Here is a 22,236-nt window from a genome sequence, read left to right as displayed (position 1 = left end):
CATCAATCATCATTGTCGTCATCATAATCAACTTGGTTTATTAAATTGGCATCTTGTTAAATTGGCTATTTTATGAAGCGAAGATTTTATTAACAAAAGGATTTTCTTAAAAAAGATTTGTGACCTATGGATTATTGGCCAGGGAGTCCAGTAATAGAAAAATAATGTCCTTAATTATTTTGTAACTTCAAAAATATTATAATAAAAACTCAAAATAACCATTTTGAAATGATAAGTACATTTTTAAGTCTTAGTTTTTCAATTGAAACCTTAAATTCAAGGAATGTTTATTTTTTAATTTGTGAAAATGCTCTCCATTCTTAGTGGGAATTTTCAATGTTGGCAACACTTCTGAAATGTCAAAATCCCGTAGAATTAAAAATCAAACTATAGTAAAATTATTTTTGTGTATTTTCAATTACATTATTTTTTGTTTTACTCAAACTGCTCAAAGCAGAACTTCAAAATAAATATACAGGGTGTTAGGTAAATGGGTATATGAGCCGACACTAGCCCATGTTAACATGGTCATATAAATGGTATGATGAAGTCAGAAAATTGATATCTTCATTTTAATTATTTTAATTTTCATACTATGTGGATTTTATAAATTTTATTTTGTATGAAAATTAAAAAAAAATGATGATATCAAATTTCTGACTTCACCATACCATTTATGTGCCCATGTTAGCATGTCGGCTCATAATTATACCCATTTACCGAACACCCTGTAGATACCAAGGATTAAGCTTTAAGATTAATAATCGATATTTCAATTGGTCCACAATCGATTAACATTATACCCATCCCTACAAGAGCTGTCAAAAACTATCTGTGACAGCTGTCATCCTAATGTCAGTCGATTCTTTCTTGCCTCTTGCCACACCTATCAAAAGCGCGCGCAGGCAATGTAACCTTGTCTAACAACTCAAGGAAAACATTCCATACTTTGCTTGGAGACAACTTCAAATTTTAATAGTAGTCAGTCGTTAATGATCGCTTTTGGAATTTACTATACAAGTAGTCAAGGCAGACAAGTCACTGGTCAATGTCCTAATTTGTAAATATGTGGATAATTATGTTTCCACAGGAAAAAAATGTTTCTAGATAAGTACCTACCTAAGTTTTTTGGGAAATGCAAAGTATTATTTTACGAGTATGCATTGAGTACATTTTTGTAGTCGATAGATTCGCAAAAATTATTAAAATTTTACTTAATTAAGTAGGCATAGGTCTACCTACCTTCTCGCGCTTTTTTACGTGACTTTTACTTTTACATAATTTTAGTAACCTAAAAGCCATTAAAATCATAACATAGTTTACTTGCTTAGTTTGGGCACAGATAATATTAAAATACTAGTGTTTGGGACTAAAGCGTAGTCGGCTACAACGTCCAAGTAGTCCAGTCATTTAAGCTTAAATTAGGTAAGAATCTCGGAATTCGAGATACCCAGCTGTAAGTCTGTAAATACTTGTATATTGACACCCTAAAAGTTGTCTCAAAACCTACATATGGTAGGGTGTAAGCAACTATTAAATTTCAAGGTCAACGGTCACAAAAATCGGTTTTTTGCGCTTTTTTTAGAAATATCTCATTTCCTATGGGTTTTTTGCTATTTGTATTTATTATCAATATTGTAGAATACTAAATTCTCTACAAATTTTGTTTAAAAACTTTTTTTATACGGTGAACCGTTTTCGAGATAGAGGGCGGAGAGCGCGCGGTCACTGCATCACTTCAGGTCTACTTAAGCGGTTTAGATTTTTCATACAAAAGGATTTTCCCGCTAATTCCTGTGGGAATTTCGGGAATTCCTTGTTGTAACTAAGCTTTGAGTTTACTAAGGTACCTACATGCCAAATTTCAAGCGTCTAACTTCCGTTAAGCGTTTAGATTTTTCATACAAAAGGATTTTCCCGCTAATTCCTGTTCCCGTGGGAATTCCTAAGTATACTATAACCTGCCCAGGTGTATGAAGAATAATTGTACCAAGTTTCGTTAAAATCCGTCGAGTAGTTTTTGTTTCTATAAGGAACATACAGACGGACAGACAGACAGACAAAAATTTTACTGATTGCATTTTTGGCATCAGTATCGATCACTAATCACCCCCTGATAGTTATTTTGAAAATATATTTCATGTATAGAATTCTGTCCGTCTGTATGTTCCTTATAGAAACAAAAACTACTCGACGGATTTTAACGAAACTTGGTACAATTATTCTTCATACACCTGGGCAGGTTATAGTATACTTAGGAATTCCCACGGGAACAGGAATTAGCGGGAAAATCCTTTTGTATGAAAAATCTAAACGCTTAACGGAAGTTAGACGCTTGAAATTTGGCATGTAGGTACCTTAGTAAACTCAAAGCTTAGTTACAACAAGGAATTCCCGAAATTCCCACAGGAATTAGCGGGAAAATCCTTTTGTATGAAAAATCTAAACCGCTTAAGTAGACCTGAAGTGATGCAGTGACCGCGCGCTCTCCGCCCTCTATCTCGAAAACGGTTCACCGTATAAAAAAAGTTTTTAAACAAAATTTGTAGAGAATTTAGTATTCTACAATATTGATATAATACAAATAGCAAAAAACACATAGGAAATGAGATATTTCTAAAAAAAGCGCAAAAAACCGATTTTTGTGACCGTTGACCTTGAAATTTAATAGTTGCTTACACCCTACCATATGTAGGTTTTGAGACAACTTTTAGGGTGTCAATATACACGTATTTACAGACTTACAGCTGGGTATCTCGAATTCCGAGGTGAACTTACTATAATGACTGGACTAAAGGTTTCAACTAAAATATTAAAACGTAGCATATTATGTTAAAAAATGACAATTAAAGTTACGAAGTTGTAATATAAAAATAAAAAAAAAAAAAACAGTTTCCTCCTCGTCATTAAATTTATAAAACCTTCATATTATTATGTAAGTAAATAAGGTTGATATAAGTAGGTAAAGCAGATACTTACCTAAATGGTTTTGCTATCTATCAAAATTATAGTCTTAAAAGAAGTTAGGGACCTAATAACACTAATAAGTATAACACTCTACTTTATTCTCACACTATAGAAGCGTAGAAGTTATTTTTTAATTTAACAAAATACCTAACTAAGTAAGTACCTACGGGATTTGGGGGGCATTGACGAGCAACAAGTTTTTTAAATTACAAATCAACGCATGTAACTCAATCGAGCAAAGTCCAATGGCGCCTAGTTCCAAATTACCTAAAATTATACTGAACTAGCTTTTGCCCGCGGTTTCACTCGCGTGAAATTTAGTTTGTCACAGATAACATAAATTATAGCCTATATGTTATTCTGGGTTATAAACAATAATACTGTAAAGTTTCATCAAAATCCGTTCTGTAGTTTTTGCGTGAAAGAGTAACAAACATCCAGACATCTAAACTTTCGCATTTATAATATTAGTAGGAAGTAGGATAATATTAGTAGGATAGTAGGAAGTAGGATATAATATTAGTAGGATTTACTTAGTAGGATTTAAAGTAAAGGCGCAGGCGATGACGGCATTCAAGCTACTTAAAGACTGCCAAGCGCCAAATTTTGTTGCAATAGGAGTAATTTTTCAGTAAAAATGAAGTCTGATTGCTTTGTCGCATGTGTTTCTATGAAGGAATTTGAAGTAGATATTTTTTTTAAAGAAAACGAGAAAATTTTAACATTAAAACCAAGATGAATAAAATGCATGTTTTGTTACTAGGTAAGTAGGTTAAAACCGGCCAAGTGCGAGTCGTGCCACGCGCAGTGTAGGGTTCCGTAGTGTTGTCCTTCGTTACCACAATACCTATCTATCTTAATTGGCACTTTAAACTTTAACATTTTGCAAACGGATTCCTAAATCAAAATATGGTCTTAGAAAACCCTAAGCCATATAAAAGACCTATCCAACGATACCCCACACGATGGGGTAGAAGATGAAAAAAAAAACATCCCCACTTTTTCCCCACTTTTACATGTAGGGGAGCTACCATAAAAAAAAAATTTTTCAAAATTTTATTCTACCGTTTTGTCGGCGTGATTATTATACATACCTCTACAAAATTACAGCTCTCTAGTGCTAATAGTTTCCAAGCAAAACTTCGGACGGGCAGACAGACAGACAGACAGACGGACATAACGAAACTATAAGGGTTCCTTGTCAGGACTACGGAACCCTAAAAATACATAGGTACATTATTTAATAATAATTTAACTAGCTTCCTGCGGTTTTAGGTAGGTACCTACTACGTTAGGTCGTCGTACCTACACTTAACTCCTTACCCAGTGGTTACTAATACCCCTAGAAAAATCAGTTGATCCCGCCTTGTTTCAAGGTCAATGCCACCAATATTGTTACGCATATTTTTACATATTCCATATTGAAATAAATTAAATTCGCGAACAACCGTGAATCTTAAAAACAACTACAGATAGACGTAAGATAAACGCTCGTCTAGAATGTAGGTAAACTTTTTTAGGAATAAGCTTACTACGCACTGTTAGCTATGGCTATGCGAGGCAATAAAAAGTACCTAATCATCATCATCATCATTTCAGCCATAGAACGTCCACTGCTGAACATAGGCCTTCCCCAATGCTTTCCATGTTGATCGATTTGCAGCGGCCAGCGTCCAGACGACATCGTAAAGGTAGCAGGGAAGCGCTGGATGCAGGCCGCTACCAAAAGTACCACCAATATGATATACCAATTATGAATAAATTCAGCGCCTGAAACTGAAAAAATACCTAATACTCGTATGAGATAATGCTGTATTACATAACTCATGTAGGTATTTTTGCAGTATCTCTGCATACAAAACGAACGAACAAAACACAACAAGAGATTAAAAATATGCAGTGTCATTATAACTGATGCCTAAACCAAGAAACATTTTGCTGATTTTGCTATGACTTTGACCTCTAATCCCACAGTGACTTGAGATCGGCCACACGCAGTTATCGTCGTACATAGTACTATATTCTCCAATAAATTCATTTTTCTTTGATATTACATTAGTTTTTCTAAGGTAATAGGATTGTGTGGCCATTGGCCTTATGACTAAACTCACTTGACGCTAAAACCTAGAGCCACGCTCTTAATTTCAGGCATAATGACTAATGTATGCTTTTAAAGCCCAGATATTAATAATTTAATAAATGTTACTAAATATGTTCGGAATGGTCACCCATCGGTTGCTGATCGCAGCAAAAGTTGCAACTTGATGAGCGCTACCAAAGCGCTGCTGCTTCGGTACTGAACTTCAAGCACCTCAACTTGCGTTATAAAAATATAATTAATGTATCACTAAAACAACTTCTAGTAGAGTGACTATTCCCACCCCTTTTTCCCATCAATTTTAACTCCGGTATAGCCAGGATCTACAGCTTAAACGTAAATCAAAATTCAACCACTGAAGGCTATATTTGTCCCAATAAAGGAAGATAAACTGTCATTGGACGTTATCTATATTCTATAGCATCTAATTTAGCGATATAAAGCAATGGCTCTGGCATGGATTAAGCTCTACAAGAAATATCGTTTCGCCCATCGCTATTAGTACGCGCGGACTTTAAGACAACTATTCGCAATTTAATGGGAGATCCAGTGAGCGATGTCTCACTCATTCGGTGCGTTTGCGTCGGTGTGTAGGTCGCAGTTCGGCACTATGGTTTACGAAGTGAAAGGCAAAGTGTTTTTGGTTACCGGTGCGGCCAATGGTATTGGTGCCTGGTTCGTCAAGTATGTCTCCGAAGAAGATCCTAAGGTAGGATACAAATATTTTTAACGCATTCATCTTACGGAATGAGGAAACATGAATGGCTACAAAAAAGTGTGTTTTGTAGCCATTCATGTTTCTTCATTCCGTAAGTGTGTTATTCGTCGATTTGAATAAATTATATTCTGTGTTTACCTGATTTCTTGTTAAACTTATGGGAATATTTTATTACGAGTACCTGTGTATATCAGTAATAGAATATAGTTAATTATACATATATAACGAGGCAACTAATAATATATAATAGAGGCACTGCTTAAATTTAAACGAGTCCTTAAAGTAGGCAGGTACTAGTAGGTCAGATAGGTATTTATATCCTAGTTTTCTCTAATGAATTAAGCAAAACACATCATTGTCCTAAGACACAGCAAATACAAGTACCTAGTACATAATTTGAAATGAGGATAGTCCGGAAACGGATTGAAATCATAGTTTTTGTCTGACTGCCATTCAATGTGGCAAAAAGCTAAAAAACATACGTTTAATAACAAATAGTTTTTACGGACAAATTACATCATCAAAACAAACATTTAAAAAATATTTTTAAAGATGATTGATGATTTTGTTTCGTTTTTCCGAAAGATAAAAGGTTTATTGATGCCTAATAATATTTGTATATTCTATTAATTCGACCAATCACAGATCCCATAAGGTATCATTATGTTTGTATACTTATTCAAACTTTGATCGGATCATGGTCAACACACACACATGGGTCAAAATCAATTAACGAGTGCATAATTATTAATTTCCTTGTCTTAACAATTACAGCTCTATCTTTTTTGTCAATTCGATCTTGCGAAACTTGAGGAACTGAATTTACACAATAGCCTCTTCATAGAGAACCATAAAAATATTTAATAACATTTTAAATAAGCTATGTGTTATTAAAATTTCTTTAGCGACTTCACCCGGCAAGCGGAAGGTTGTGAGTTCGAGTCCCGCCTTAGGCAGTTCGATTTTTTCAAGTTGTTTGTTTAAAAGCTATGACAAGGTGTTGTTTTCATTACCAAATCTAATCATTTCGACCAGAGGCCAAATCAATTCATTACTAAAAATGGCTGCCCATTTTACATTGATTTAAATTAATTTAATTTATACCAAAACAAAAAAATTAAATGCGATTTCAAGCAATACCTACATAACTACTGTCATAGCAACAAAGGTTAGATGTCATCACAGTATTTTGTCCTAAGGCTGTCTCAATTTATTTTCTTAAAGAGATAATAATAATAAGCCTTATCACTCAATTTCAAAATAAACAAAACAAAGTTGTGAGATTTGAGAGCAAACACCTTATCTCCTTAATAATTTAATACCTACTTAGGTATTATGTAATAACACTTATCAAAACTCATATTTTTCTCCTCCATTTGCCCCTGTAATTTTAGGAGAGGCAGTAGAGAGCGGGACTATTCCCACCTCTCGTTCCCACCGCTGCAAAACCTGTGTAGGTAAACTGATATATTTTTTAAACATAAGCCAAATACACAAACACAGCTGTATAAATAAACTTGATGATTCGAGTAAGTAAACATAATTATCCATGATTGTAAAGTGAAGAACACAAGCAATTAAAGATATTGGAAGAGTTAAATCACTTCAAACAGGTGCGATTGTGGTCAAATACCTACCTGTCTTGTTATGCATAAAAAATCAGATTTAAAATATTGCTTGAGTCAATTTTAAGGCTTACTTTATGAAATTTTTCGCGAAATGGACAAAATTAATCAAAATAATGAAATTCAGTACCTTAGCAAGACACAATACCATCTTATTAGTGACATGTTTTATATTATCCAAAATTTTGCATTGACGTCACCCTATTTTTTTAATAGAAGGTACATACCTAAGTTTGAAAAACATAAAACTTTTATATACGGTAGGTTTCGTGCGTAGATAAAGTTTTTACTATACCTACTCTACCATATACCACTCTACATAATCATGTAACTGATTTGATTACATAACATGAACTATTCGTAACTTCAAAGTTTCAAACAGGCGTTAAACTATTTAAACAAAATCAAAAGGACATAGATTGATTAAAAGGATAGCTTATTTATCAGAATAGTACGTAGATGGATCTGATTTGATCACAATATAGGTATTTTGAGATATCTTATCGAGACGTTTTGGTACCTATACATATGTATACCAACCCATTTTTAATCAAGTCATCTGATTTATCTATCATGCTCTGATCGATCGATCGACTACCAATGATCAATAAATATGTTTACTTACTTACTTACTTAAATTGACTCAGCACTTGAAGATGTGTCCTCTATGTCAGGTTTTCCCATTTTTTTTTTGCCAAAGAACCCTAATTGATTATACTTTTCCTAGCGGAACCCCCGTACTACTCCGCCCGCACGCTCTGCCCCTCCCTTGTGCGGAGTTTGTGCGTAAACAAGTCGGTGCGCGCGAACAACGTCGGTCACGAAACGTGGGATAATATATTTTACGGAACCCTTACGGCCTTTCCACGGAACCTTAGGGTTCCGCGGACCACCTTTCGGGAACCGCTGCTCTATGTACTCCTTGAAAATAATCGAATAATCTCTACAATTCCAGTACGTAGCCATCCTTGATGTCAACGAAAACCTAGGTGTTGAGTTGCAAAACGAGTTGAACTCCAAATATGGGGCTAACAAGGCTAAATTCTACAAATGTGACGTCACGGATGAGGAGCAGCTCTTCAGCATATACAAATCGGTGGTGGACTCGCAAGGAGGCCTGGACGTGGTCGTGAACAATGCTGGGATTATGAACGACAGTCTGCAGACTTATAAAAAGGAAATAGCTATCAATATGGTAAGTTTAGATCATCATTATCATCATTTTAGCCATAGGACGTCCACTGCTGAACATAGGCTTCCCCGAACGTTGCCCGGTTGGTAGCGGCCTGCGACCAGCGCCTTCCGGTTCACCGTGTGTAAGTTTTATGATGTGTACAGATATTTTTTACAGGTCTTATGTCCACTTAAGTAGAGTTGATTTTTCTAAGTTAATAGTGTGCCAAGATTAGAATATTAACTATTCGTGGTACCATTTTTGGTACGATAATTCGTACCTATAATGGTACCTGAATATTACGCATAAAGATCTATTAACTCGTAGCAGTATGGTTGCTCTCGCTAAATAGTATTTTAATACCCGAATCTTCGTTATCTTATAAGATGTTTTTGAATTAATACACCACAGATAGGTACTATTTGCCTAAGGCAAAGCACTAAAGAAAAAACAGAAAATGTGAGACATGTACTTATGTACATTTTATGTTTCTAAATCTACAAGTAATTCGTAAATTGTATTATTACTTGTAAATATTGATCCAACTAGACATACAGGTACTAAGATGACAGATAAATAGATAATAAAAGATAAGATCTGTGAAGGCCAACAATGTTTTTTGAGGAAAAAATGCTTTTGAATACGATAACATCGGTTCACTCGCAGCCAAGTAGCATAGAATCATTTAAATTGGCCTTGGCATAAGCATTTGATAATATTTTATGTAACACATGCCCGTGGTTTAGGAATCGTGATAAGGTACATTTTTTGTGTTGTTTGTAATTGTATCCGATTATATCTAGTTGTAACAAGAACTGACCAATAACTAATATGGTTTTGATTCGCGATTGGATTGAATATTTTATTAAACTGAAGCTTTGCAGTATTTGAAAGTTAGGACTTTTGTTGCGAGTAGTCTACCGCGATCTAATATGCAAGTAGCGCAATCTGTTGACGGAGAAGGAAACTACTCTAAAATCCTAGCTAAATGAGCTTGATACACAGTTATCATTCACATTTATGTATAAACTATAATTAAAATAGAACCATGATCAACGGGCCTGAAAGTGTGTGGGCAGGCCCCCCACTAGATGGATCGACGACCTTGGGGGAGGCCTTTGTCCAGCAGTGGACATCATTTGGCTGAAACGACATGCTCATCATGCTCTTTTATCATAATAATATGATTTTTAAATGGTTACTTACAAATGTTTTTGGAATTACAACTGAATATTCTTAAGAGATTGCCACCATCTAAAGCCCGGTCCGTGAGCACGTAGAATTTTGTCCAATGACCCCTAGCTACCCATCCTTATCGCTCGGGCGTAATTATATTGCTGTCGCGACTGTGCGACTGGCACCCGCAGTGAGTGTGCGAGCGCGATAGCAACATAATCACGCGCGAGCGATAAGGATGGGTAGCTTGGGGTCATTGGACAAAATTCTACGTGCTCAAGGACCAGACTATAACAGCTAGGGACTGGAATTCGCTGCCAGTGGCGGGGCAAGACCTAAATTTGATGTGGGCAAGACAGATTTCGCGAGGCCTTGTTCTGTGGCGACCTGAAGACGGATTTTATGAAATAATAAGAAAAAAACGGGTCAATGGTCTATTCATTGACAGTTTCTGATTTCTTGATTCAGTGATTATTTTTAAAGGAATTGTGCGCCAAAGAATAATGTTTGTCACTTAAAACCGTGTTGTTGCTTAATTTTGTGTCTGATTATGGCTGAATTTGTTTGGAAAAAAAAAAATTTTAACTACATTGTTTAGCTATCAATAATTTATATTTAATAGTAGGTATTTAAAAGTTGAATTTGACATGTGAGCAAAATTTTTGATGCGCGAGGCCCCTTGTTCCGCGAGGCCGTAGGCGGTGGCCCACGTCACCTACGCCTTACGCCACCACTGTTCGCTGCCTGCTGCTGTCTTTCCTTAACACTAATCCCGGCCTTTTCAAGGCGAGAGTGAATAGGCACTTACAGGGCAGATATGTAACATCCTAGACTGCATCTCACCTAACACCAGGTGCGATTGCGGTCAAATAACTGCCTTGTCATACATAAAAAATAGCTTGCCGCCATAAAGTAGTAAGTTTTCTTGACGGTGCATTTTCTTTTCAGACTGCCCTAGTCACCAGTACCTTGAAGGGTTTGGAGTTGATGCGTAAAGACCATGGAGGCCGAGGTGGCTGCATCATCAATATCTCCTCGGTAGCTGCTCTGCATCCTTCGCCGATCTTCCCGATTTACTTCGCTACCAAGAGCGCGGTTCTGCAGTTCGGGAACTGTCTTTCTGTAAGTAATTATAAAAAAAGTTAAAGGTCTGGTCTTCCAGCGACTACACTTTTAGCTTGGTCCACGGGCCAAGTCACAAATTTGAGTTTGTACAAACAAAAGAAGTACTGGGTAGTTAGGAATTTGTAGTGTACAGAAGACTACAATACAACTAGTCCCATTAAATTGTTTTGTTTGCTGTTCCTCCGTGTCGCACGGTTTCAAGATCGAAATCACTTATAACACGTAGGTACATTAAGTGCTCTCAATGGATTACTAATGTTTGGCCAAAAAACGTTTCCCAAATTATCACATCGCAAACAACGTTTCGCAAATTTTCATTTGGCAAATTCTCATTTGGCAAAACAACTTATAGCAAACTTTTACTTCGCAAATGCCGTTTTTGGCATATTGTTGTTTAGCAAATTATTGTTTGGCAAAGTATGTTTTGGCAAATGTTTCATTTGGCAAAAATATTTCACGATACACTATTTACAAAATAATTTGATTGGTGCATGAATGGAATACAAATTAACTTGTGGTTATTATTTTGTTTAGTGGGTAGTTAATATAAAATTTGTTCTAAATTAATTTTCATATTTCATTCTTTTTATCGAAATTTCCAAATGATTCATTAACAATAGAGGTGATTCTAGCGCTCGGCGGCCGCTGCCGCGGCACGCTTCGCTCGCCTTCGCGCGTTAAGGGTCACTGTTCTAACCTAACCTAACCTACTATTTTATGCAATACCTACTTTCTGCAACCATACTGTTTTCTGCAATCTCTTTGTTTTAAGTACATAAAATTCTTGTGAAAACCATGATCATCTGCCTTATGGTTTGATTTGTGGGTAACGGTGGGTAAGTATGTGAAGTGCAATTTGACCAAACAAATTATTTGGGATATAATATTTGGCAAAATAAAACATTTGCTATATAAACATTTGCCAAGTAAAATTTGGCCAAATGATAATTTGACCAAATGAATTAGTTGCGAAAAGTACAGTTGCTAAAAGTTCATTTGGAAAATGAAACTTTGGCGATAAGTTGTTTGCGAAGTGAAATTTGGCGAAAAGTAATTTGGCCAAACGGAAGGATACCGCTCTCAATCGTTTCCTGGACCAAAACCTGGACAAATTGTGACGTATTTGCAGAGGGGTGGAGTACGTTACTAGCAGAATGTTTGGGTTACTGTGAAAATAATCGCATCTGATTTATGTACTTTTCCTAAATTAAGTTAAGTTAAATTGTTTATATGTACTTAAATGTTATTCTGAACTTTGTTACGTCTTGTTTGAATAGTGTAATTGGTACTACCGTTCTATTCATGAATATAAATAAACTCTCCAGCTAAACTAGTGTTAAAAGTGGGTTCAATACAAATAGTCCAGTGGTCAATATTCATTCCAATAAGGGTTCCACCGTTGTGCAAACGTCTCTACCACACATTACTTTATAATAAAATTTGTGGTTTGTACTGCACAAATAAGTATAGTACCGTTAATCCCTTGTTGGGGGGACCGAGGGGTTGTGACATGGTAAATTTTTGGAAACCTATTAACTATTAGCGATCTCGTAAAGGTTCGGCCAAACCAATGCGATCACACGCGATCAGCCAGCGTGCAGCGATGGCGATCAATGCATTTAATTAAAGTCTGGTCGCCATCGCTGCATGCCGGCTGATCGCGTTGGTTTGGCCGAACCTTAACGCACGCATTTGTTAGCTTGAGACTTCAACAAAAAAAACGCTGTTATGAGCTCGACAGTAGTTAATTAAGTTCCAAAAAATTTACAATGTCACCACTTTCCTCCTTTACACCTCATACACCTTTGTCATATACTATATAATATTATTTATTTATTTATTTATTTAAAGACTTTATTGCACACACAACAATGTTCAGTACAAAAAGGCGAGGTTAATGCCATAAGTCATTCTCTACCAGCTGACCTTGAGCAAAACAGAGATATTGAGTAGGCGTAGTAGTAGTAGTAGTAGTATCATAAGATTAACAAACTGGTTAAGCTTGTGATATATCACATTGTAATCGACAGCTCAATGCCCTCCTCTTATTTGGCCAGTGATAACTATTATCACTGTTATAACAGTTGTGGATAAAGAAGTTTGTAACTATATCCGGTTATGCAAACATATAGAGAAAAATGGGCTTATTTTTATGTGTGTATTAATGCCGATAACGTCCAATATTATAGGCGTTCAATCAATTGTAACAATCACAGGTATTATGTTCTGATAGGTTTAATGATTAGGACTTCTTCTCAGAACCAATCCCATATAAATGTTGTCCCGAAGTGGTGGTAGGGCAAGCTGTATTTGGGATGTGTATAAGCGCTCAGCCAGGCTAGGATGCACGCCGTGATAAAATCTTATCGATGATTTTAGACGACAAATGTATGGGCTTATCGCGTGAAAAAGATCACCACTGTCTGCCGGTTGATATAAATAAATAGAAATAGCAGTAGTAGGTACATTATTGATTCAGGAGCAGTTCTCTGAATTTACCACGCATTCTTGTATGGTGTATCTTATAAGAATTAGTATACAAAATTGTGTGGAATATTAAACAGATTAAATCAGAATAATTTTAAATGCTTTTTGTACCGTGTTTTTGCTACTTACATACGTCGTTGTTATGTAAATCCTATGAATTTTTATATCCTTTTACAGCAAATTCTATTCTTTCGAATTTGCTGTCTTTTGAATTTCGTGTAAAAAGAATATAAAAATTGATTTTTCGATTTAGTGGCTTTATAGATTCGGCCCTGACCACTGTCTTTGTTTTCTTAGAGGTATTGATCTATCATACCTAGGTACTAATAAACTCGTTAGTCCTGGATGGAATGTGGAATAGAATATATTTATCCTATTACTAATATTATAAATGCGAAAGTTTGTATGAATGTCTGGATGTGAACATGTTTGTTACTCTTTCACGCAAAAACTACTGAACGGATTTTGATGAAACTTTACAGTATATAGGCTGTGGCAGAATAACATATGACGATCAGTGACAAACTAGATTTCACGCGGGTGAAGCCGCGGGCAAAAGCTAGTTTGTAATAAATGTAGAGTCGTAAACTACCTATATATTTTATGTAGAATGCACTAAGTATATCCTATAGAGAGAAAGAGAATTATTTGGCACCAATCTAAGTAATTCTACAACTTGCCCATATCCATATTAAAACAAATGAAGTGTGAAAGAATAACGCAAGTTTTAGAAGGCTTGCGTCTTTTGGTTTGTTCCTCCAAGGTCGCAGGTTCGACCCCGCAGTATAAATATTTGCCTACACTATACATACATATTATTATGTATTATTCTCTAGGACAAGTACGTTCTTACAAGCTTTGCTTAGTTTGATGTTGATCATGTGGATGGATAGCGCTATTGCGCTATATATTAAAATATCCAAGAATATTGATTCTCTCTTTCGTTAGGAATTTTTGTTTTGGCTCCTGTCACCCGCTTTGCACTGGAGGGAAGTAGAACCCTTACTTCGAACTCCTATGTTCTTCTGATTGATTTCGTTCCGGGTCAAATGACAGTTTAAATTTCACCCGGGACAAACTTGACCTTCATTGGTTGGGTTTTTATTGGTGGTCAAGCTGTAGATCCTGGCTATACTGGAGTTGCAAAGGTGGGAAAGAGTGGTGGGAATAGTCCCGTTTCGTTAGGTATTTCCTTCTTGCGCTTTTACATTTATAACATATTTCGTCTTTTCCAGGACGACATATACTACTCTAGGACAGGCGTGAGGATCATCAGCATGTGCTTCGGTGTGACCGACACAGCACTTTACGCCAACCTGGGTTCCTTCGACCAGGACATAGCTCAAGCTATCCCGGAGAAAGTGAAGGCCTACCCTACACAAAAGTGAGTAGAAATGAATATACAAACTTTATTTATAGAGCTGACATCTTGTGATGCTGTGATAAGAGTTTTATGGGATAAGTAGTCAATCTCCCCCACCTGTCGATTTCGATTGATACTTACTTATGAGCAGTGAAAACGCTGTTTTTCCACAAAGGTTGAAAAATGAGTCCCAAGTCCATCAACCTATCAACAAAAAAAAATACACTGCGAATATCGTGCTCATAGGAACATGTTGTACCTAATTCTTTTATTTTTAAGTAAAATGCTATTATGATGAATTCAAATCTAGACAATGGTGTTCAAAGGTTAACAAACAAGTTTCTGACACGTGATATTGTATTTTCCAGCAACTACCTATGTCTCTACATCACGCTTACATGACTGTAGTAAATAACAACAAAAAAGTCTAAAATAAAAAAAGAAAAATGATATTTTGTACAATAGACTCTTACTAGCTTCAGTACAAAGAATAATAGAAAGAAAAATTGAATATTTCGTACTAAAAACGCTGTGTTATCTTCTTACAGAGTACAAACCGCTTCAAGAGCATTGGTAGAAGCTTACAAAAATGGTGAGAATGGATCTGTATGGCTTTCCACCAGTGAGAAGCCGGTTAAGGAAATCACCGATGTTGTAAAGAAAGCATACGGCATGTTAACCGAGCTGGTCTTTAACTAAGATAAGAATTTTAGGGCTTTGTTAAAACTGTATTATTTATGCTCGTTTTTACCATCAATCCCTAATTTTTAAGTGGCCTCTATGGTAACACTTAACAGGATTTGTGGTCACTTAAAAATTAGGGATTGATGGTGAAAACGGGCATTAGGCTGAGTTGCACCACCTAACTCTNATATAAATTGCATTCAACACAAAACGGCAAAAACTAGAAATAGAATAGAATAAAAATAGAAAAACCTATACCTATTTTACACGAAAATATTAATGAACAATAAAGAAAAGAAACTTCGTTTGTTAATCGTATGATACATATTCTATCACGAATAAACCTTTCATGATAATTCATCGATAAAACTAATATTATTCACTTCACTCTAAGGATTAATACGCATTTTTGGTAATACCTACTTAATTAATACATTCGTTAGGTCGTTTTTAATTAGTAGTAGGCTCAAGAGAAGAGAGGTTGAAAATGGTTTACGAAGTGAAAGATAAAGTGTTTTTCATAACTGGGGCTGCTTCTGGAATAGGGGCGCTGGTGGTTAGAATCTTAGTCGAAGAAGGTGCTAAGGTAGATAAAATATTATTAGTAAAAGACCAAATAATATTACAGAAGGCTAAGGGCCTTTTTCACAGTTCCAAGTTCTAAATAGTTCACTTCCTGATTAACAAGTAAATAAACGTAAGAAGTATTTTGTCAGTGTCAAGGTTTCGTTGCTACTCGTGACTTTAAGCAACGAATGGCCTATTTGGCACCAAATTTAGTTAAGGTGAACAAGGCCCTTAATCATCAATATCCACAAAAAGTATCCCGAAATAAAAGGGTAGTTCCCATTCCCATTCATATTTTGCAGTTCATCGTAATATTTGACGTGAACGAAAAAGACGGAGTTGCACTACGAACAGAGCTAAACTCAAAATATGGTGAAAAAGTTAAATTTATAAAAGGTGACGTGACTAATGAAGACCAGTTCATTGGTAGCCTAAGATCTGTCAAAGCAGAAATAGGACTGGACGTGTTGATCAACAACGCAGGAATAATGAACGATGGAATAAATGCCTATAGGAAAGAAATTGAAATCAATGTGGTGAGTTAATAACATTCTTTAGGTATCTATCTTACTACAGTAGTAGTTACCAAGTAGTAACTTGTTGTTGAGTCTGTTTCTTACTTGGTATCGTGAATGAATTTTTTTAGTTAACTAGTTAATATTTAAACAATTGTCTCTTTAATCAAAATTAGCCCGATTTTATGCTAGAGTTTACGAAGAACACAGAGTTTCAAAACATTTTTCATGTTCATTATGAAACAAGTTTCTTGTTTCTAACTTCCTTTTTTGGCCTCAAAATCTTTACTTTTATCAAATTGATTACTGATTAATTAATCAACAAGTGATTATTGCTTTTAATAATTGCCTTATCACACCCCCACTAACTTAACAAAGCTAAGGTCAATTCTCAATCAATTCCAATATTGTCAAAAGACAATGCCGGAAATTGGCGTCTTTTTTTTTCGCGCGGCCATCGACCAAACTTTGTTTTTTGATTACAAAATAGTGTAATAAACCAAACTTACTATGACATGTATACCTCTAAACTCAGTCTGAACTGAGTTACGAGCATTAGAAGTTTGATGATTTTCATACTAGATTTGCTTTTTGCGCGCAAAGTTTTGTAAGAAATTGCAACAAAATTGTAAAAGAGCTGGTCAATATTAGTAAAAGAGCTGGTCTTTAACTAAGATAAGAATTTTAGGGCTTTGTTAAAACTGTATTATTTATGCTCGTTTTTACCATCAATCTCTAATTTTTAAGTGGCCTCTATGGTAACACTTAACAGGAATTTTGTGGTCACTTAAAAATTAGGGATTGATGGTGAAAACGGGCATTAGGCTGAGTTGCACCACCTAACTCTGACCGTAACGATAACCGGTGTTTTTTGTATGATCTTTGACAGATTTTTGAAGTTTGTCAAAGTTAAAGTAAGATGGTGCAACCCAGCCTATAGAAAACTATAAAGAAGAAACTATTATTACACGTTGAGACAGTCAAATCAAATTAAATAGTTTATTCAGTACTTACGCCCTTTCTAGAGTGCTTATACACGTCCCAAATATAGCTTGCCCTACCACCGCTTCGGGACAATACATGGGCTCGTGCTGAGAAGAAGTGCAATTGAGTGGTTATGATAATAATGTTTTACTTTATATAATTTATTATGGAACTTCACTTTGTTTTCTGTTAAGATGTTTTCACGTTTAACGTATGTTCAATTAATATATTTTGTTATGACTTTATTATGTTTATTTTAATAGACTTCAATCAAAATCAGCATTTTTGTTTTTATTTAAAACACCTGGGAGTAAAACTTGATTATTATTATGGTTCAAAGTAGGGGTGTTTAGGTTTCCATCTACACTATTCCAATATAAAAAGTGAATATTAAAATCCAAAGAGGAGAATCAAATAAACTTCTTTTTGACTAAAAGTAAAATTTTTGTACTAATCTCCATAGTAGGTTCGCGTTACGCCAACATCCACTAAATTATAGATTTATGATTTTGATTTGATATCTTGGTAATTACCAATATTTAATATCAAATCTAACATGATTGATTGTCGATGAATGTCGATGATAATAATTCATATGAAATTAGTGTTGTAATCTACTCTTTTTTTACGAATACGAATAGCTCTCACCGAGGAGTAGCAATGCAGATGCAATCTATGATGGAGCAAGCATTCCTAGATCAGGGTTTCCCAATTTTTTTTTCCAAGGAACCCTAATTGATTATACTTTTCCTAGCGGAACCCCCGTACTACTCCGCCCGCACGCCCTGCCCCTCCCTTGTGCGTAAACAAGTCGGTGCGAGCGAACAACGTCGGTCACGAAACGTGGGATAATATTTTTTACGGAACCCTTGCGGCCTTTCCACGGAACCCCAGGGTTCCGCGGACCACCATTCGGGAACCGCTGTCCTAGATGATGCCTATTCACTCATGCCTTAAAAGCTTAGGGTTGTATAAATTCGGAAACAAAATGATATAAATTGCATTCAACACACAACGGCAAAAACTAGAAATAGAATAGAATAAAAATAGAAAAACCTTTACCTATTTTACACGAAAATATTTAATGAACAATAAAGAAAAGAAACTTCGTTTGTCAATCGTATGATACATATTCTATTACGAATAAACCTTTCATGATAATTCATCGATAAAACAAATATTATTCACTTCACTCTAAGGATTAATACGCATTTTTGGTAATACCTACTTAATTAATACATCCACTAGGTCGTTTTTATTTAGTAGTAGTCTCAAGAGAAGAGAGGTTGAAAATGGTTTACGAAGTGAAAGATAAAGTGTTTTTCATAACTGGGGCTGCTTCTGGAATAGGGGCGCTTGTGGTTAGAATCTTAGTCGAAGAAGGTGCTAAGGTAGATAAAATATTATTAGTAAAAGACCAAATAATATTACAGAAGGCTAAGGGCCTTTTTCACAGTTCAAAGTTCGAAATAGTTTACTTCCTGATTAACAAGTAAATAAACGTAAGAAGTATTTTGTCAGTGTCAAGGTTTCGTTGCTACTCGTGACTTTAAGCAACGAATGGCCTATTTGGCACCAAATTTAGTTAAGGTGAACAAGGCCCTTAATCATCAATATCCACAAAAAGTATCCCGAAATAAAAGGGTAGTTCCCATTCCAATTCATATTTTGCAGTTCATCGTAATATTTGACGTGAACAAAAAAGACGGAGTTGCACTACGAACAGAGCTAAACTCAAAATATGGTGAAAAAGTTAAATTTATAAAAGGTGACGTGACTAATGAAGACCAGTTCATTGGTAGCCTAAGATCTGTCAAAGCAGAAATAGGACTGGACGTGTTGATCAACAATGCAGGAATAATGAACGATGGAATAAATGCCTATAGGAAAGAAATTGAAATCAATGTGGTGAGTTAATAACATTCTTTAGTTTCTTATTACTACTACTACTACTAGTTTTTGAGTCTGTTTCTTATTTGGTATCGTGAATGAAATTTTCTAGGAGTAGGTATCTATAATTAGTTCATATTTAAACAATTGTCTCTTTAATCAAAATTAGCTCGATTTTATGCTAGAGTTTACGAAGAACACAGAGTTTCAAAACATTTTTCGATTACGATATTTATCAAATTGATTACTAATTTATCAACAAGTGATTATTGCTTTTAATAATTGCCTTATCACACCCCCACTTAACAAAACTAAGGTCAAGTCTCTCAATTATAATGTCAAATTTTAGACAGCGCTTGTTACTGGAACCATCAAAGCTCTGGAATTGATGAGGAAAGATGAGGGAGGTTCAGGAGGAACTATCATCAATATATCATCGGTAGCGGGACTCTGTCAAGACCCTGTAATGCCGGTGTACTGGGCTACAAAGAGCGCTGTTTTACAGTTCAGCAACTGTATAGGAGTAAGTAAACAGAGTTGTGGATTCCTAGACAGTAAGCATCTGCCAGGAATACTCAACCCTCACTGGTTGAGTTTCATTTTAGGTTAAACTGTCCTGATCTGACTGATCCTGGCTACGCAAACGTTGCAGTGATAGGAGATTCTGATACTTAATAACTTAGTTCTGGACAAAGGCCTCCCCCAACGATTTCCACTAGGACCAGTCCTACGCCGTCCGCATCTAGGACTTTCACCAGATCATCGGTCCACCTAGTGGGGGGCCAGCCAACACTATTTGGCTGAAATGACGACGAACGATGACGAAGAAGTAGTTATCATAATATTTTAATCTTTTAGCTTAATGATTACTACTCAAGGACCGGCGTGCGAGTGATTGCATTGTGTTACGGGAAAACCGAAACAGCTCTCATACATAATGTAAACAGCTTCGATAAACATATAGAGAGCACTTTTCCGGAACGTTTCAGCGAATATCCCAGTCAACAGTAAGTACCTAGCTCCCTAAGTTAAATTAAAATATAAGAGTAAATCTCCTCATAATAGTGGTCAATAGATTGAAGGCAGTGGCCTCATCTTGCATTTCTAGTAGATAAGAATAAGAATACGGACAGACTAGCCATTTTCCTAGTTCTCACGTCGAAAAAAGTGGGACGTTAAAGGCGTCTTGGTTGGGCTTATTCATTACTTAGTCCGATCATGTCATAGGTTCTCCACTATAGTAGATCGTTTCATCCACGAAGACGCGCCCCACCAATTTTAGGTCGAGAGAAGCGCGGGGAAAGTTCGAGCTTCATTATTGTAGTGTGCATGTACACTCATGGGTAATTTAGCGTGTATCGATAACACTCAAATATTAGCGGAAGAATGGTGGGGCGCGTCTTCGTGGATGAAACGATCTATAACTGTGCTTTGATTCATCATTTCATTATCATGTCCACAGAGCTGATGCTGCTGCCAGGGGGTTAGTGGATGCATACAAACAGGCCAGCAGTGGAACCACTTGGCTGTCCACGTCTGGCAGACCGGTCGAGGATATCAGTGCAGACATAAAGGAAGCCTACGATATTATGTCTAAACGGATTTATGAGTAAACCCTGATTTATGAGTGTACCGTTATATCTTTATTTATAAATAATAAATAAAATAGTTTATATAATATTACATAGGCCCTATCCAGAGCACTTTTATACACGTCCCAAATATAGCTAGCTCTACCACCACATCAGGACAACATATATTATATTATGGGCTGGTGCTAAGAAGAACTGGTGGAAGAAACTCAGTCATTATTTGTTTTTTCTTACTAATCTAGAGCAATTCTAAATATTATAACTCAAAGGTGACTGACTGACTGACTGATTGACTGATTGACTGACTGACTGACTGACTGACTGACTGACTGACTGACTGACTAACTGACTGACATAGTGATCTATCAACGCACAGCCCAAACCACTGGGCGGATCGGTCTGAAATTTGGCATGCAGGTAAATGTTATGAAGTAGGCATCCGCTAAGAAAGGATTTTACGAAACTCCACCCCTAAGGCCTCAGCCTCGAATTTAGCATGCAGCGGGGCGGCGGCGGTAGCGGCGCGGGAGCGGCAGGATCTTATGCGTAAAATCAAATAGACCGGTTCTCGAAAACAGCGGCGCGGGAGCGGGCAACGAGCGGGCAGCGCACTCCTTCTTTTGCCCACAATAAATCGAGCGTTAGGAATAAATTTGAATCGAAATAAAATTGTCGCCGTTGTTCAGACATTTCGTTTGCGAATAAAAACAAATATCTCGACAACACAATCCCGAACACAACGCTTCGCCGCTAAAGCGCCGCGCGAGCTGCCCGCTTGTTTCGAGAATGGGTCTGAGTTGCCCGCCCGCCCAGGATCTTATGCGTAAAATCAAATAGAGCGGTTCTCGAAAACAGCGGCGCGGGAGCGGGCAACGAGCGGCCCCCCTGCCCGCTAAATTCGAGGCTGAGGCCTTAGGGGGTAAAATGGGATACACGCGTACGAAGTCGCGGGCGGCCGCTAGTCGTTTCATATATTGGTCAGTTTACAAATAAAATGTTTGCCAATTGCCGTAAATTGTAAAGTTGCATACCATTCCATAAAAATACACTTTTACTTCTTTAAATGTCTTCTTATTTTTTTTATTTTCCACTTATTTTCCGTTCAGGCTACATTTATGGTGAACTGTTATAAATAAAGCAGGTAATTATTCAAAAAGCCGATGTAGCTATAGACAGATAGTTCCAACTAATATTATAAATGCGAAAAAAATACTGAGTGTATTATTTTATTTCATTTATTTATATCACAAAAACACTGCTATCTAAGATAA

The 22,236-nt window shown here is 36.2% G+C and overlaps 2 protein-coding genes across 2 annotated transcripts; both read left to right on the top strand.

Moving 5' to 3' along the window:
• The first annotated feature begins 5,611 nt into the window (after nt 1-5,611).
• On the top strand, nt 5,612-17,763 carry LOC114365622 (15-hydroxyprostaglandin dehydrogenase [NAD(+)]-like). Its single transcript, XM_028322237.1, has 6 exons — nt 5,612-5,774; nt 8,364-8,603; nt 10,707-10,880; nt 14,606-14,754; nt 15,282-15,420; nt 17,162-17,763. The coding sequence occupies exons 1-6, from the start codon at nt 5,622-5,624 to the stop codon at nt 17,171-17,173; spliced, it is 867 nt and encodes a 288-aa protein (XP_028178038.1). The 5' UTR covers nt 5,612-5,621; the 3' UTR covers nt 17,174-17,763.
• Nucleotides 17,764-18,317: 554 nt separating this feature from the next.
• Nucleotides 18,318-20,993, top strand: LOC114365634 (15-hydroxyprostaglandin dehydrogenase [NAD(+)]-like). Its single transcript, XM_028322253.1, has 5 exons — nt 18,318-18,874; nt 19,158-19,391; nt 19,723-19,896; nt 20,232-20,380; nt 20,836-20,993. The coding sequence occupies exons 1-5, from the start codon at nt 18,776-18,778 to the stop codon at nt 20,984-20,986; spliced, it is 807 nt and encodes a 268-aa protein (XP_028178054.1). The 5' UTR covers nt 18,318-18,775; the 3' UTR covers nt 20,987-20,993.
• The last annotated feature ends 1,243 nt before the right edge of the window (nt 20,994-22,236 follow it).

This window comes from Ostrinia furnacalis, unplaced genomic scaffold, assembly GCF_004193835.3.
Source record: "Ostrinia furnacalis isolate ACB-3 unplaced genomic scaffold, ASM419383v2 OfSCF7604, whole genome shotgun sequence".
Lineage (NCBI taxonomy): Eukaryota > Metazoa > Arthropoda > Insecta > Lepidoptera > Crambidae > Ostrinia > Ostrinia furnacalis.
The sequence above is the reverse complement of the archived record's forward strand: the minus strand, read 5'-3'. Positions and strand labels throughout refer to the sequence as shown.